This window comes from Plectropomus leopardus, chromosome 13 (genome assembly GCF_008729295.1).
Source record: "Plectropomus leopardus isolate mb chromosome 13, YSFRI_Pleo_2.0, whole genome shotgun sequence".
Taxonomy (NCBI): Eukaryota; Metazoa; Chordata; class Actinopteri; order Perciformes; family Serranidae; genus Plectropomus; species Plectropomus leopardus.
In genome coordinates this window covers 5,151,217-5,169,432 of record NC_056475.1, presented here as the reverse complement: position 1 = coordinate 5,169,432, position 18,216 = coordinate 5,151,217, and the positions used below count along the sequence as shown (strand labels likewise).

The 18,216-nt window shown below is 41.8% G+C and overlaps 1 protein-coding gene across 1 annotated transcript in view; it reads left to right on the top strand.

Annotated features, from left to right (window-relative positions):
• med13a (mediator complex subunit 13a) overlaps positions 1 to 17,435 on the top strand; it is a 99,957-nt gene extending 82,522 nt beyond the window's left edge. Inside the window, 11 exon segments of the mRNA XM_042498730.1 lie at positions 174 to 385; positions 1,688 to 1,884; positions 7,358 to 8,280; positions 8,781 to 8,948; positions 10,002 to 10,088; positions 10,091 to 10,224; positions 11,490 to 11,679; positions 11,974 to 12,388; positions 13,687 to 13,918; positions 15,282 to 15,473; positions 17,183 to 17,435. Coding sequence (XP_042354664.1) covers positions 174 to 385; positions 1,688 to 1,884; positions 7,358 to 8,280; positions 8,781 to 8,948; positions 10,002 to 10,088; positions 10,091 to 10,224; positions 11,490 to 11,679; positions 11,974 to 12,388; positions 13,687 to 13,918; positions 15,282 to 15,473; positions 17,183 to 17,410 — 2,978 coding nt within the window. The 3' untranslated portion in view covers positions 17,411 to 17,435.
• Positions 17,436 to 18,216: the final 781 nt, after the last annotated feature.

Sequence of the window (18,216 nt, the reverse complement as noted above, 5' to 3'; positions counted from 1 at the left end):
GTGTAACCTGTAAGTGTAACTTGACTGATGCGGTAAAGCATACGACTGCATGGCTGTAATTCTAGACTTATAGATAGATAGATTGGTCCTGTACATTTCATTGTGCCTTTTTGACCCTGTGTGAACCTTTTAAAGTAAAACTGATGGAGCCTGTGGTCTTGTCTTCGCTCCAGGTTCTGCAGATCTGCACCAGATGTTTCCCACACCTCCCTCCCTAGAGCAGCACATCATGGGCTACTCCCCCATGAACATGTGCAGCAAGGAGTACGGCAGCATGGAGCCCAACACGGGCATGACCACGCTGGACGGCACCTCGTCTCTGGGAGGCCACTTCAAGATCGAGGTGGAGGAGAGCTTCTGCAGCCCCAAGCCATCTGAGATCAAGGTGGGTCTAGAGACCACATAAATCTGCCACGTGTTACTGCAGCGTCAATTAAAAAGGACTGAACCAACAGGTCGGATTTACTGCCAGAATCAGTAGATGTCGTAAACTAAAGTGAACGATTATGATTGATGTGTTTTTTCTACACCGTGCTCATATTGAGGCAGCTCGGTGGCCACATGGTCACAGACCATTTTCCTCATTTCCAATTGAGGAAAAGGAATATTTAAAGTTTGCATACTAAATTCATACACATATTTTAGGTGCTTAAAGATCCAATCATCTCTAAAGCATATGTCATGCAGGAGCCAAAAATAAACAAATGAAATACTCAGAGTCTTCATATTAACATACGAGGTCTGTTGATTGATTCATGATGTTGACTCATGCATTGATTAACGTGCAAGAAAACATTCCACCTTAAAAGATGCTCGTGGCGGCTGGTGGTAGCCTTTCAGCAGCAAAGTGAATTAAATTATTTGTTCTCACTCTAACTGCTCACTGTTAACTAGTAAAGATGAAAAGGCAGCAAAACATCATTTTATTTTAAAGGTATAATTGACTAATTTATGTTAACTTGCCACCAAAGAAAGTGGTTACGTAGTCTCGTATGACTGACTGACTGTACACTGTGGTACATAAACACATAGCACTACGCCCCTAAAAAAGCATATTGTATAAGTTTAAAAAGAAAATCAATGAATAAAAATTAAATGCTAACCCCATAATGACCTCCTTTTATTTAAATTTGTGTATTCAATAATATTTTTATTCCTTTATCTCGGTTTGTTTTTGAATTTCTACATTGTAAAAAAAATTTTAAAATGGTTCACTCTGTAAAAATGCATCCTTGCAAATAAGAGCTTGCTCTCAAGGGCCCTCCCTGTCTAAATAAAGAAATTAGTATTGGTATAAAAAGATAAAAAATTAAATTGACAGGTGAAAAGAGATTAACACTGAACTTTTACAACCATGTTTTTCAAAATGTCTGACATTGAGAAAGTCTAATGCAACATATGTAACACGCATCTGTTTAACTGAAGTTCCCATGAGCAACACACTTAATCTCTACCAGTTGTGTAGTTATTGAGACAAAGCTGATTTTGTGTTTATGTGTTTAAGGCAGCGAAGTCTCAGCCAGGAATGTCCTGATTTATCTTTTGCATGTTTTGTGTGTTCATGCCATTTAATACGTGGTTTCCCCGTGTCCTCACCTTTATAGAGGCCCGGGAAAAAAAACAGATTTTCTCTGTAAGACTTAATTATCTCTGCCTCGCTCTGCCTTATTTCCCGTCTGTCTTGTAGGACTATTCATTCGTGTACAAGCCAGAGCTGTGCCAGCCGTTTGTCGGCTGCTCCATGTTCGCTCCTCTGAAGACGTTACCCAGCCAGTGTCTCCCGCCCGTCAAAATACCAGAGGACTGCATCTACCGACCGAGCTGGACCATGGGCAGGGAGATGCTCAACCCCGTGCCTGTCATGACCTTCCTCAACAAGGACAGGTATGACGCTGCTGTGGTGCATTTCAATGAGGTTTTTAATGTGTTTGTCATCTTCAGAGAAGTCCTCAGGTGTTGCTGATATCAGACAGCTGAGATCTTTAACCCTTCGAAATCTGAGCGAACTGGTTTGATTTCTTTCAAAAACATAAGGAGAAGACAACAAGCAACTTATCAAAACATGGCCCAAAACGTAGCAAGATATTAGAAAAAAGCTACAAGAAAATGACCTGAAAATAGTCATTAAAACAAACAAAATAATAATACTGTGTACACTTAAACTGTTGGAGATTTTTTAGGGTGGACAATGGCTAAGTACCTCAAACAACCTTAAAAAGATCTGATCTATCCCGTTACCCCTTTAAAGTCTGAGCGTATTGGTGGAGAAGGCAATGAGCAATTTATCAAGACATGGCCCAAAAATTAGCAAGAAATTAGTAAAAAGTAACAAGAAAATTGCTTGAAAATATGCAAGAAAATTATCTGAAAATAAAAAAATATATGTGTTTACATTTTTGTTCTTGAATATAATTTTAAATATGCAACAATTATTAATGTAGTTTCTAGACATTTTTCCCCCCCTTTTTTTTTTATCATTTTCTAATGATCCTCTCTCGTTTTTAAAAATAACTTTCTGGTTATTTTCTTTGACTAATGTCTCACAATTTGTGTACCCATGTCAAAAAAAAAAAAAAAGAAAGAAAGAAACCCATTTGCATAGGTTTCCAAAGGTTAAATAGCTTGTGAGTCGGTTTTCAGTTTCAGTTCAGATTAGATCTTTATTTCAAACATGCCACATAAAATTGGTAAATAAAATAAAATATAAGTAAGAAAAGCAACACCAGAATCAGACATATTCAGTAAACATTAGTATTTCATGTCCATTTTTTCAATTTTTACAAAGAAAGTTAATTTTAAACATGAATATTCCTAATTTCCGCCCCATTATTCACCAAACACACCTCAAGTCTAAATGCCGCACAAGAAAACTGATTTTGATCCAAGTTTTGAAGGGTTAATATGAGACTAACACCTTCACTGTGGGTAGGCAGCACCATGCAATTAGTAAAATGATCCATTTATATCACAGCTTAACAGTGATATCAGTGCTGAGCATCGCTGATGCTCTAATACATGCCGTATTTCTGTATAATTCCAGCTTGTTGCAGAGATTCCTTATCATTTTAGGATGATCTGAGCCGAAGGTCTCATTTAGACCTGCAGAAGAAATGCCACGGCTGTGCAGACTTTCTTTTTTTTTTTTTGTGCACAGAAGCATATACTCTGCTCCCTCTCTGTCCACACACCCTCCGGTCTCTCCCTGGACTCCCCCTCAGCAGGCGGCTCAATTTCCCATGCATGGCTGCCTCAGGCGGAGCAGGGAAATGAGTGTAAAATGCCGTCTTGGTTGAAGATGAGGATTATCACTGGAGTGGTGAGATGGGCCCCCACAGCGGCTCCATGCCACCTCGCTGCTCATAGCAGCTGGGAGTATATCTGTCACTGTTCCTCTTAGCTGCACACAGTGACACCTCTGCTGCTCTCTACACACATGTGGGGATTTATTATCAGCTTCTTTTTTTCAGAAAAATCCCAAAACAAACCTCGTTTTGTTCTATTGATTTTATGCTTTCTGTGATCAGGGCAGTTGAGTCGACCCTTATTACATTTATGTGGACTTAAACGTGTTATACCTGCGTGCATCATTGACCGCGAGGACATAAATCGTGTCAGAGGGGATCTATGTGTAATCTTGTGACTCTGGGCAGAAACTTTCACCATGATTCACTTCTTATTTCAGCTTTTAAAAATGTCAACTTGTGTTTAGCTGAATGTTATTGCTTAAATTGCAAAACAAACCATTCAATTTGGAACAAATAACACAAAACGACTAGCATTTCCTCAGTGAGGTGTGGTTGTGATTGGAAAATTGTTTGGGCTTGGTTTTGTTGCTTCGAACTGAAAAGTGACCTGTCAGCTTGCAGTGTATTACAGTTTGTTATTGCAGTTTATTATTTACAGTTTGTTCAGATGTGATTGGCAGCTTGCCGAGGGACGTGAAAGTGAGCTAACGTAAGCTTACACAAACCGTTTGCCACTTGTTCAAGGTTATTGAATAACGGGCATGAGTTATGGGGTATGACACATGCGCAGTGTAACTTTGTAAAACCCTAATTCATCTCTGTATGCTTTACTCCGGTGCTGGTTGGACATATTTGGCCTTTCGTAGGCTCAGTTACTGGTATTTGGTCATAAATAAAGCCACACTGGGTAATCTCCCTTTAGATAAATATCTAAAGGGAGATTACCCAGTGTGCAGTTTGATTTAACAGAGATCTGACTGTAGCAATAGTCTGCAATCTCAAGATTTAGTCCTGTTGTGTGTTCCCAGTACAAGGACTGAACTGGGAAAGAAATATTTTAAGTCCTCTGCTTTTCTCAGTTGGAATTAAAGATTTGAAACTAAGAGAACTGGTCTCTCTGGTTTGAAAGCTTTCGTAAGTGCAAGGGGGAATGAATCTGTTGGTACTTGTCGTTGTGTGTAGATATTTTAATATTTTTACATGTTTACTGCATATATTTTATGTTTTTTCTATTGTAGTTGTTGTCTGTAACTTTTCTTATTCTGCTGTCTTGGTCAGGTCTCCCTTGAAAAAGAGATCGTTGAGCTCAACAGGACTTACCTGGTTTAACACGGGTATAAAAAAAGTTACAGAGAAAACTGAAGCTGTGATGTTAAAGGGTTACAGCAGCTAGAAATAAAGGGAGAGTTTCCACTCAGGTCCTCTTGGGGTGGATTATTTTTTGTACAAAAATATTTGACCCAAGGCTGACCTCAGACACCTCAGTGAAACAAATCAATCATCCCCATGTTCTGTGATAGTGCGCCAGCTATTGAGCCTTTCAGCAAGTGCAGACCACATTTCATGTGTTGCACCGTAGTGATACCGTGGTACAACACGTGACGCCATCACGCTTTCTCTTCTTAACCTCTTTGTCTGAATTAAAGCTTTTTCAATTAGAGGTGTTCAGGGCGCTCTGCAAAAACGTAAGGCACATAAAAATATGATGCGCTCAGCAACACAAAAGCAGCGAGTAAAATGCTTCACTGTAAATGAGAACAGTGAGATCAGGGCCTCAGGCTGGACACACTGCGGTAGAAGAAGCACTGAGATCTTTTACTTAAGTTAAAGTTGAAATACTCTGTGCAAAAATACTCTTTTACAAGGTAAAGTCCAGCAGTTTTTACTTAAGTATAAAAGCAATAGCATCATAACATACCTGAAGTAATTTAAGTACAGGAATTCATAAGCATTAATATGTTCAAAACTTTAATGTTGCAGCTGGTTAAAGTGGAGTTCATTTTAATTTCTTTACATACTAGTGGGCTGCTTTATCTGTATTATAAGTTATTAGTTGATTATTAATTAATGTTATATTAATAAAAAAAATATCTGTAAAATAACCAGTAACTAAAGCTATTGAATAAAATGTAGTGAAGTAAATATCACAATATTTGCTTCCACGATGTAGTGGAGTAGAAGTATAAAGTAGCAGAAAATGGAAATACTCTAGTTAAGTACAAGTAACCCAAAGTTGTCCTTAAGAACAGTATTTAAGTAAATGTACTTAGTTAGATTCCACTACTGTGGAAACGCTGACTGACTTTTACCGGAATATATTAATTAATTTTTCAGCAGAGCTAATAGTAGTTTTGGGGTTATATTTTTGCCTGATAATTATAAAGATTAATTTTTATAGCACACTGGAGCATGGCTGGAAGTGTACAGCAGAGCAAGCAACAAAGGATGTTACATTTTAAATACTTTAAAAATGTGTAGAGCTCATTATTTCCTCTTTTTTCTCTGAACTGCGTAATTGGAGTGCTGAGTCTGGTTGTGATGGATCGTGCAGGCGGGGAGAGGTGTCTGCACTTGCAAAGCTTGGCAAATATCCACACAGTCATCGGTAAAGATCTTATAATGTGTCGGTGCTGCCTTCACATCTGCAGCCCGTGGTGAACGTGCCCTGGCTGCAGGAGGAGAGAGCTGTGCTGGGACTTCCTTCTGATGGGTCTGTGCCAGGAGTTGTTCCCCACATGCAGCTAGGGACATGATGTGCTCACCCTCTCTCTCTCACACACTCCCTCTTTCTCCCTCCCTGCTTCCTCACTGTTGCCTGCCAGCCCCAAAATAAAACCTTACCTCAGAGGGACACTCGCTGAAATGTTTATTGAATGTCTTTCTCTCTCCCTCTGCTTCTTCTGGCTACCCGTTTCTCTCTCTCTCTCCTGCGTTCCTGTTCTCTCATGTGTAAACATGTGTGCAGGATAAGCTCACTCTGAGTTTCTTTTGTAGTGAATGTTGTCGTGCCCTACTGCCTTATTACTCAAACTATCCCCACAAATGCTGTGAGACAGTTGGGTAATGGTATTTGTGGTTTGAAGCAATGTACTGAACATTGCTGTTCTGGTTTTTTAAAAAAAAGTCCTGGGAAAACAAGTATGTTCTCTGTGCTAGTGCTTCCACTCAAATGCCACAGTTAGATGCACAGTACATCTTGTTGTGGCATGAATTTCTTGAGATTTATCCTCTTTTTTAACACTTAAATGGGATATAAAAAGCATTAGAAGCTGTGATTAGAAGAGTTATACTTTGTCATTGTCTCATAGGGATCATTCCTAATTGCTCACATCAGTTTGGGTATGACGGGATCCTCTAAAGTATCATTTGAGATGCCTCTCAGCACAGTGTGTTAAGTTTTTCTAGTTATTAATATGTAGTATTTGAGTTTTGGTTAAGCAGCTGTTCAGTCTTTGAAAGTTAAAGTGGGTAGTGTTGTTGCAGTAATTACTGTGTTGGTACAATTTGCTTCACAGATTTGGTGTTAAGATCAAGCTTTTTTTTTTACTACTAAAGAACTGATTAAAAATGTCATCAAGAAATATCAAAATACCAAATTATGACATCAAAACCTGCGATGTGATTTGGTATCAAAAACTTTGGGGATTTCTGTAAGGACTGTATTTTTCAGGACATTTCCAGGATTTTATGATGTCTCTAGGATTTCAGGAAATTTCTAGGATTTTAGAGCGTTTCTAGGATTTTAGGACTTTTTAAGGATTTCGGGACATTTCTAGGATTTCAGGACGTTTCTAGGATTTGAGAATGTTTTTAGTATTTTAGGACATCAGGGGCTTATGTCAGGGGATGGGGGTGATCCTCCACTGGCACTTTTGGTGCATTTCATTCACTATGGCATCTTGTGTGTACTAAAAGTTAAAAAAAAAAAAAAATCCAGTGTGAATCGCTTCATTTGTATTGTGAATTAGAAGAGTTTGGGGGTCACCTGGCACCCGTGGGCAGTAAGCTGAGTATCACTGCCCTGACACGTAAACTTGTAAGACATGCTGTAGTGCCCTCTTTTAGTTCTAATGCTGTTTCTAATGTCTGTCTTTTTGTCTTTCTGTCCTCAGTAACATCCCCAGTGTGGGTAGCACCATGGACCAGGACTACAGCCAGACCTACACCCCGCAGACCCACACGCCTTTCATGTCAAACAGCGCTCCACCAAGCAACAGCGGCGCTGGCATCCTGCCTTCACCTGCCACGCCGCGTTTCTCTGCGCCCACCCCCCGTACGCCGCGCACCCCACGCACACCTCGAGGCCCCTCCAGCGTCCAGGGCTCGCTCAAGTACGAGAACTCCGACCTGTACTCCCCTGCGTCCACGCCCTCCACCTGCCGACCGCTGAACTCCGTCGAGCCGGCCACCGTACCCTCCATCCCAGAGGCCCACAGCCTCTACGTCACCCTCATCCTCTCCGAGTCAGTCATGAACCTCTTTAAGGACTGCAACTTCGACAGCTGCTGCATCTGCGTGTGCAACATGAACATAAAGGGAGCCGATGTGGGCGTGTACCTGAGCGACCCCATCGGCGAGGCTCAGGAACCCTGCAGCTGCGGCTTCAGCGCCGTGGTCAACCGGCGTTATGGTAACGGCTCGGGCCTCTTCCTGGAGGACGAGCTGGATATCATTGGCCGCGGCTCGGACGTAAGCAGAGAGGCAGAGAAGCGCTTCGAGGAGCTGCGGCTCTCCTCGCTGGAAAGAACTGGAGTAGGAAGGGGCGACCGCGTCCCAGACGAGCTGATTCTTCTGCTGCAGGACCAGTGTACTAACCCTTTTTCACCAATTTCAATCCTGGAGCATGACATCGTGACACGGGGGCCAAGTGGGGCCCCTGTGCCGCCCTGTGTGAGGGTGGAGGAGCGAGACTACCACAGCGACTGCTACATGGCGCTGGAGCACGGCAGGCAGTTCATGGACAACATGTCGGGTGGCAAGGTGGATGAGGCGCTGGTCAAGAGCACCTGCCTGCACCACTGGGCCAAACAAAACGGTAAAAATGTGGCTTTTATAGATTTTTAATGCAAAATGGCTCAATTAGACACCATATTCTTTAATTCAGCCTGTTTTTATGTAACAATCATTAATCCAAAATCATTTAGTCAACACAACAGCAATAGAGGGAAGAGAGGGGTGGGAATCACAGAAGGCCCTATGATGCAATATTATAACAACTTAAGTTCAAAACAATATTATTGCAATTTAAAATGGTTTACGATATGCAGAGCACTGTCATAAAATATATTAGGGTTAACAGATTATCAGCTTGGCTGATTACAGATAAAATTAATAAATAAAAAACTGCAAAGGTTTTTTTTGCTGTCATTTGTTATTTGTAACCTTGTAAACATTGTTACAGATAAAAACACTGAACTATAACTAAATTTAGGACAAAAAAAAGATTTGTTGAGATGCTCACTGACTCATTTTTAAAGTAGGAGGAGTCATGTTGTGATTAACCTTGACCTCTGGCTTTACTCGTCCGTTCTTCAGCAGTGGACGTGAGTGCGCTGTGCTCTCAGGATGTGCTGCGGGTGCTGATGTCCCTGCAGCCTGTACTCCAGGACGCGATCCAGAAGAAGAGGACGGTACGGTCGTGGGGCGTTCAGGGTCCCCTCACCTGGCAGCAGTTCCACAAGATGGCTGGACGGGGCTCTTACGGTAAAGCTAGGGACAAAGTGGGACATTTGTCTTCATACGTAGCTTTGACTGATGCTTAGCTGCCATCCGGTTTAATCAGATATCACTAGGCAGGTTTCCATTAAGCTTCATATTGCGCAAATTGAAATTGCGAATATAAAAATGAAAACATGTCAGTTTTGAAAAAAGTGGTATTTCAGGCGATTTGAAAAAGCCATATATTAAAAACTGCAATGGAAACAGTTTTTTTGCTTTTATAGACCACATGATGCTTTGGCTATGTGCTCATCGTTAGCAACTAGCTCCCTTAGACATGATGCAGCAGGCGCTGCTGCAAGAGGTGTAATTGCAAAAGTTGAGTGGATCATTTGAAAGTTTTGAATCCTCACTTCTCTCCCTCTGTGAAATCGTAGACTGTCACCTCCCAGATTCCTCATATGTAGTCACTCCCATGTATAAAGGGCTCGCCTTTCCATTATCGCTCTCAAAACACGCCTACGCCGCCTTCTATTGGAAATAATGACAGCTAGTGCTGTGGCTGCAGTAGAAATAAACCTGCCAATGTTTTGAACATCCATCACCGTGCTTCTTGGAAATGTTATCACGAAGAGACGATGTGCATAACATCACTCTGTGGAAATGTAGCCATCTCAAACTTTCGAAAATATCACTTTACGCAAATCTGTAATGGAAACCCGCCTTGTGAGTCATTGTTTTCCACCACACACTGTAGACATCAGAGGTTTCAGACTTTTCTGCCAAGAATGAGATTCTCAGAGAAACTTTGAGGGTGATAATAGCGTTCAGTGTTCGTGTGTGTGTGTTTTGGGGTAGAAAAACTCTGGATGTTGTCAGGTCAGTAGGCAGTGTTGTCCCTCTGCTGCGGTCCAGATGTCAGCTCTGTTGGGAGGAGCTGTCAGATCGTTTGGCGACCTCACATTCAGGCAGAAAGAAGAGGGGGGGTAGCTGACATCTTACCTGTAAACACCACTCGCTCACTTTCCTTTCTTTCTGCCTCCTTCCACGCTTTGTTCCCCCTCTTTCTCCTCTTCCCTCCTCTTCTCTCCCCCACAGGCACAGACGAGTCCCCGGAGCCCCTGCCCATCCCCACCTTCCTGGTGGGTTATGAGTATGACTTTGTGGTGCTGTCTCCGTTTGGTCTGCCTACTGGGAGAAACTGCTGCTGGATCCCTTCGGTTCCCAGCGGGACATCGGGTACCTGGTGGTTTGTCCTGACAACGAGGCCTTGCTCAGCGGCGCCAAGACCTTCTTCAGAGATCTCACCGCCGTCTACGAGGTAGAGTGCTAACACTTCACTCATTTATTCTTCTGTCTTTTCTATCATGCAGAACATGAAATAAACTCCCAGATGATGATAGACAAGCCCCGACTCTGACCACTTTTAAGTCAAAGCTAAAAAAACGTCCTTTTTTACGCTGCCTGCTCCACCCGGTAATGACTTCAAATTATTTTTAAACTGGGTTTAATATCATTTTAAATCATTCTTTAATCTTTGCACCTCTGCACTTTTGCTATTTTCAATGCTGATTTTTATTTTCAAATGTTTAAATAGTGTAGTAATTAATTTTATCTTTTATATCTTAAATTTTTACTTCTATTGGGTAATAATAATAATTATTATCATATTATTATTATAATAATAATAAATTCAATGATAATAAGTCATGGTGAATACATTTGATAATAATAACACAATCATATAGCACCTTTAAAAACAGTTAACAATGTGCTTTGAAAAGCAGAAAAGCAAAAGCAGAAATGCTCAGAAGGGATCAGAACAACAGAAAGCCAAACAGTTCTGCTGAACATGAGTAAAACAAAACCTGGGTAGATTTAAGGTAAAATAAAAAACATGGGGACAAAAAATGCAGGATGCAAAATACCACTATAAACAAATACAAATAAAAAAAACAACAACACAACAACAAACGCAATAATACCACAAAATGAATGGAAATAAAACAAAAAACATAAATAAAAAGGTAAATAAAAGCAAGTCTATCAATATGAGTTTTAAGAAGTGCTTTTAAACATCCTGCCGGCCTTATTTTCTCAGGCAGGTTGCTCAAAAGCCGAGGGGCTCTGATGGTAAAAGCACGGTCACCTTTAGTTTTAAACCTCGACTTTGGAGCGGCCAGAAGGGCCCCACCTGGGGATCTGAGGCTGCGAGCTGGCTCACACAGGGTCAACATCTCTGCTATGTAGCTTGGGGCCAGACCCAGACGAGCTTTAAAAGTGATCAGAAAAATCTTAAAATCAATTCTAAAATGAACAGGGAGCCAGTTGAGAGAGCAAAGATTGGATTGATGTGATGTCGTATGTTAAAACCAGTGAGAAGTCTAGCTGCTGTGCTCCGGCTGTCCAAATAGAACTACATTATCAGACTGATAAGTGATTACTTTCTAAAATATTTCATGGTTGAGCTGCAAATGCAACTGAAATAACACTAAACCCTCCTTTTGTTAACTATTTGTGACAGTTATACTTAAGCATCAGTTCACACACTCATGCTCTGTGTCACCTGTGTCTTTTTTCCTGCAGTCTTGTCGACTGGGCCAGCACCGACCCATTTCCAAAGGCTACCCCGATGGCATTGTCCTCGTTGGCGGTAACGGAGCCAAGAACCTGGTGGATCAGCCAGTCAGTGATTGGTTCCTCAAGGCTGCAAGCAGCAACAGCGACGCCTTCACTAAGCTCAAACTCTATGCACAAGTGTGCCGCCACAACCTCGGTACGAGTCATTTTCAGCCTGCTGGTTTACTGCTGCACTTTTCATTCTTCTGATTCTTCTGTTGCTCAATACTCGGCTCAGTCGGTTCTTTGTTGCTGAATTTCCAACTTTGAAACCACTTGGTTTACTCATAAAAAAGACAAGCTAGAGAGCCTTGACTGTTTGAAAGAGAGCTTGAAATCAGTGGAGGAGGAGGTCAAGTTGAAACGGAGTAAATGGAGTATCTTTTCTCATTTTCTCAGACCGTGATTGATGTTATTAATGAAAGTCCGATGCTGTGCTTTCTCGCTTTAGCTCCATACCTCGCATCACAACCATTCGACAGCTCCCTCCTCACACAGCCCAGCCCCCCGCCCTCGTCCAGCCAATCATCATCCACACAACTGTCTAGCTCCACCTCCGGCTCAGGCGGCCCGCAGGGCTCGGGGAACGCCGCAGGCTCCTCCGTTCCCAACAACAGCAGCAACAGTGGGTCGGGGAACGGCTCTGCGGCATCCAACAGTCTGGTGACATCCTCAGGCCAGCCTGGCAGCGGGATGCCGTCTGCCAAGCCCAGCTCCTTTCCCCCCTTTGGGAGCATGGGCGCCCAGGGCCAGGGAGGTGGCCCCCAGAGTGGACAGCTGGGACAGCAGGCTGGTACCCAGAACACTGGCTCCTCAGGGGACAACTCCAGCAGCCAGGCCCAGGGCCCCTCAGAGCCTCCTGAAAGGTACTGCAGGACACACAAGCATGCACACCAAAGAGAAGCAGATTGTATTTTGTCAGTTTTGCATCTAAGTTATAGCAAGCAGGATTCCCACTATCATGGGAAACCTGGAAAAAAGTCATGGGATTCAACAGTCCAGGCCTGGAAAAGCCATGGAACAAGTAAAAATCATTGGGATTTTTTGAAAAGTCGTGATATTTTGTTGTGTGTAATGAAAGTGATTGTCATAATAATCTTGCGGGCATTGCCTTCCATGTAACTAAACACGGCGGCAAACTTATTTTCTGTAACCGCTGGATTCCGCCAGTTGATGGCATTACGTCTGAAGCGCTGTTTTGCTCCGTCCTCCACACGGCTCTGTATCCCACCGGGAGCGTTTCAGAAGCAGAGCTTCCTTCCAGCTGATACTGTAGACTTGCTGCGATTGTGCTTGTCGTCATTTTCCCTTGATTTATGGGTAATTTTTACTTGATTTATGGGTCGTTTTCCTTGATTTATGTGATTCCACCGTGGCTGAGTAGGCTACATATATAATTCTTTCGTTTTCTGTCGGTTTAAATGATGTATATTGATGTTTTTATCCACTTAGTTGTGCTGCATATTACAGTCCAGTCTGGAACGAAGTAGATCACAAATTTTGGCCTGCGGGGCAGAACACGTGGGGCTGCTGGAAGGAGAAGGAGCAGATACTGTTGATGTAACGTTGTAGTTAAGAGAAACATGATCTAGAATCAGTGCAAGGCGTTTAATTTTGAGAACTGAGTGGATGAACCGCTGCTTGATTTCCTGCCTGGCACGAGCATTGTCTATAATGTCCGGCTGAATTAACTGACATAACATAGCTCATGTGCGTGGTGACGTCTGTTATATGGCTGTCCAGTTTACACAGACACCGTTTCGGCATTGTTACAACCTCTTGTGGCGGCTGAAAGGCGAGACAACTCAGAACAGCGAGGCGACATAACTGTACGATTTTCCTTCCTTGAACAGGCAGTGTAAAGAGGCTACTGTGAAGCTCTAGTTCCTCTCGGTGAAATTGTAGTAGAGACAATAATATTTTAAGTCTTCCATAATTAAGTGAATATTTATTTTCTGCATAGCGGAATACGTATCTTTGTCCTTGAATTTCAGTGAAGAGGTTGCCAAGCGACACTTATGTACCAGTTTGAGAGCATACTTTCGATCTCTGCATCTTCGTGTAGTGATACATTTGGTTTCCAAGATATATCTTTCAGTAGTCTTAAATGTGAGTCAGCTTTTCAGAAACTGAGAAGTGTGTGATCTTCCTGTGTCTCCCACAGCACTTTGGAACGAGAGAAAGTAGGCGTGCCCACGGACGGGGAGTCCCATGCCATCACGTATCCACCTGCCATTGTTGTTTACATTGTGGACCCCTTCAGCTACGAGGAGGCCGACGGTGGCCCGGGGCCAGTGCCGGCCCACTCCAGTGTGTGGACGCTGGGTTTGCTACGCTGCTACCTGGAGATGCTTCAGTTCCTGCCCCCACACATCCGCAACTCTATTTCTGTACAGGTGAGTAAAGTCTCCCAGGAGAGCCACATTTTTATTGCTGACCACATTGCGTTTCATTATCATGGAGGTAAGTACAGAAGGTGAAAATGGATTAACTGTGTATTCAATGTCAGTGTGTCAATTACTGCTTAATGTTCAACAGATTATGCTCAATGGCATCATTGCTAACATATCCATCATCATCAGAGGCAGTAAATTGTGCATGATTATAATGAAACTGTGTACCCTGAGTGACCCGAAAATAAAAAAAAGTCTCAATAATGCAATGCAGTACTACAGCAATAAATACAACTCACTTTAACTGCTCTACATGCTTGTATTTACAGTTTTATTATTTGTTTTTAAGGCTGTCGCTCAGTGGTTTGGTGTTTTGTTTGACTGCATTATTCTGGAAGGTGTTTCTTATTTTCTACCTTATATATACAGAGAGACACACTTTACAATATAACACATCCCAACACTAAATCAGATTAAAAAATTTCCGGGGATGCAGCAATTTATCAACAGAACATCGGTATCGTTAATATTTGTTTACTACTATCAGGGTATTTGCAAATAAGATGACTGATGATAGAGGCCGATGTTTTTCTGTTGTGTCTCTACTCCGTTTCCATCACGCGTCTCTGTTTCCATCACAGTTAGTTTGTAGGTTTGACTCATTTTGAGAAAAGAGTCAGTTTGTAAAAGTTCACAGTCTGTTGTTCTGTTATCCCGCATTACTCAGCATGCAATGATGCAGCGTAAGAAAGTGGGTCGACTGACAAGATGAGACTGAACTCATTCAACTTCTTGACTTAATATTTTTGAAAAAAATAAACATTTATGAAACAGTCCTAATTTCCACATAAGATTGCATTGCAGTGTTTAGAGATTTTATGTGTTGGTCACTCGGTCACATGTTTATTTAAATTATTCACTTTAAGTTAAACAACCAAAGAAATTACCTCAAAATTAGCAAGACACCAGTAAAAAAAAAAAAAAAAAAGAACATGAAAAATAATTAAATATAAAAAACAAAAAAAAAAAAAAGTAAAAAAAAAAACAAGACTTAAAAAGCTGAAAAAGCTCTTAAAAGATTACTCTGTAACATTATTAATTAAGAATATATTAAGAATATATTTTCTACTTGCATTTTAAAGATATATTTTTTAAACATACTCATTTCTTGTACTTTGTGGAACATTCATTTCCAAGTTGCTGATTCTCTTTCCCCCCATATTTTTAAAGAAATTGCAAGATTTAAACAGTGCTTGCTTTTTACTTCTCTCCTGTAAGTATTACATTTGTAGAATCATTGTTGAAGAGTGTATAGAGAGTGTTACACTTGTGTTGTCTTTGTCTAACAGCTTGTCTTTTCCCTCAGATTGTCCCCTGCCAGTACCTGCTTCAGCCAGTACGAGGTGAAGACCGCCATATCTACGCCCAGCACCTCAAGTCTCTCGCCTTCTCCGTCTTTGCTCAGTGCAGACGGCCACTGCCCACCTCCACCAACGTCAAGTCACTGACCGGCTTCGGCCCGGGCCTCGCCATCGACACCGCACTGAAGAGCCCAGAGGTAAACCAAACACAAGCTGTAGCACAGAAATACTGAACTTGCTTTGCTTTGGGGCCACTTTTGCAAAATGACAGAAGGCCAGGGGCCCGTCATAGCAGCACTACACGTTTGTAGAATTTCAGGACATTTTAAGGGTTTAAGGAAAATGTAGGCTTATTTGTAGGATATTAGGACATTTCAAGGAATTTAGGACGTGTTCAGAATTTTAGGACATTTCTAGGGTTTAAGGACGTTTGGAGGATTTTATAGACATTATAGGACTTGAGAACATTTCCAGGATTTAAAGACATTTTTAAGACATTTCTAGGATTTTCGGTTGTTTGAAGGATTTTAGGACATTTCTAGGAATTTAGGATGTTTCTAAAATTTTAGGACATTTATAGGATTTTAGCTTGATTGTAGGACTTTATGACACTTCTAGGATTTTAGGATGTTTCTGGGACATTTCTAGGATTTAGGATGTTTCTAGGATTTTAGGACATTAAGGGCTTAGCTTGGGCCTCTGTTGGGGGTGCGGGGGATCCTCCACATTGATGCTTTTTTTATGTACACTGGCACCTTATGTATACTAAAATTACAAAAACTATTTCCAGGGGGCCAACTGGCGCCCTACGGGGGCCACATTTGCCCTTTAGGACAATAGTTTAGTGTCACAGCTGTAGCAGGTGCACTTTAATTGTTCTGATTGAATCCTTCTGTAAAAGCGGAGAAAGGTGTTGTTTTGGAGCGCAGTTAGAGTTCAGCTCTTTAGCTGATCAGTAACAGCGTCCCGGCGGCTGTGTTGTTAGCATTAACATGCTAGCATTGTCCTCTGGTCGATAGGCGAGCAAACAGAGGCAGACTCTGCAGCCCCGGCAGCATTATTTCTGTTGCTTTCAGCTCCCCCGCCAAACATGAACCTGACCTGATGCAACCCAGCCTTTTGCCCCGGCTGTGTTCACTCTGCCACTGAAAAGAAAGGAGGCAATGAGATATAGAGTTTTCACTGCTAACCATCCTCGCAGTTTTTTCTTCTGGAACAAGACCAAGGGAACTTGTAACCCTCTGCTACTCCAGAGTTTTCTTTCCATTATCTGCTTGGCTAGCTCTCTGAGACCTCCATAATGGGATCTCGACTGCAGGTTTAGACAAAGGGGCACTTTAGTTCAGGACCTCATTCAGAGGACTTCCTTCCTTTGAGCCAGTGCTACCTTTTTCCTTTAACATGCAGCAAAATTGAGCTGCCTTGCTGGGAGAACTGGGATAAAAATGGGACCACTGGAGGGCCATTTTTGCTCGTGAAGATACGTAGAATGTGAATTTAGCCGAAACTAGGATGGAAAGAGTGGATGCTCTACGGTGGCCCTGAGGATCAAAACCCTACAACATTTGAGAGAACACCACAATGTTTCCCAAAACACAACATTTCAGAAAATAAAATAACATTTCCTAAAACACTACAACTTTTCCAAAACACTACATTTCCCAAAATACAAGTCAGAAAACCAAATAACATTTCCCAAAAATTTGGTGAGTGGTGTGTTTTGGGGAAATGTCGTAGTGTTTTCTGAAATATTGTAGTGTTTTGACCCTCAGGGCCACCATAATATCCTGCCATCGTGCATGTGCAAAATATACATATGTGGTGTGATTTTAATCCATTTATGTGTAGAATATCTGAGCATTTTCCTAAATCCTTTATTCTGACATCTTCACCTCCCAATCTGCAGAGGCCGGAGTGTCTGCGTCTCTACACGCCTCCATTCATCCTAGCACCAGTGAAGGACAAGCAGACGGAGCTCGGGGAGACATTTGGGGAGGCATCGCAAAAATACAACGTGCTGTTTGTAGGATACTGTCTGTCCCACGACCAACGCTGGCTCCTGGCCACATGCACTGACCTGTACGGGGAACTCCTGGAGACCTGCATCATCAACATCGATTTGCCCAACAGGTAGGATCACCACCATGTGAACCTTATTAAAACCTGCCAGCTTCACACTCTTTATTACCCTTTATTTATTGTGCATTTGTTATGAAATTAATTATTCCATCATTTTTTTCCGAACACTGTAGCTCTCACTCTAGCATTGCACATGTTTAAAAGCGACTTATCATCATTCTCCATATTGTTGATTGTGAATATCCCACATTCAGTCACAGCTGCATAGCTAATGCCTGCGACCTTACAAAAGGTGCACGGCAGCTGTCACCAACACTGAAAAAAAACGCGTCTGCTCGATATCAAAGCTGTGATTTTTGCGTCAATTAGGTCATGCGAGCTGCCAAATGACACTTTTTTGTGAGTGTAAATTAGGCTTGAGTGGGAATGCACACAGCTGTCAGTCAAGCGTGGTCTGCACCGGCCCACGCACTCCAGATGTTCACCTTCACCTGCCTCCTCACAAACTGTTAAACCAGCTCTGGTGACTAACAGCTATGCATACTTCAGGGCTCGTACGGTCATGGAAAAACCTTGAAAAGTCATGGAATTTGCAAATAGCAATTTCCAGGCCTGGAAAAGTTTTGGAAAACTAAACACTCACTAAAAATTTCCAAGAAAAAAGAAATTGTCTAAACATTTTAAATAAAAAAATGCCTTCCAAACCTGCAGTTTTAAAAGAATCACCAACATTTTTAGGAGAAAAGAACTGCCAAATGATTTCCTAAAAAAATATTCAAAGAAACAAAGGACACATTTTTAGATAAAACATGCCTTCAAACCTGCAGTTTTTAAAATCACCAAAATGTTAAAAAAAAAAAA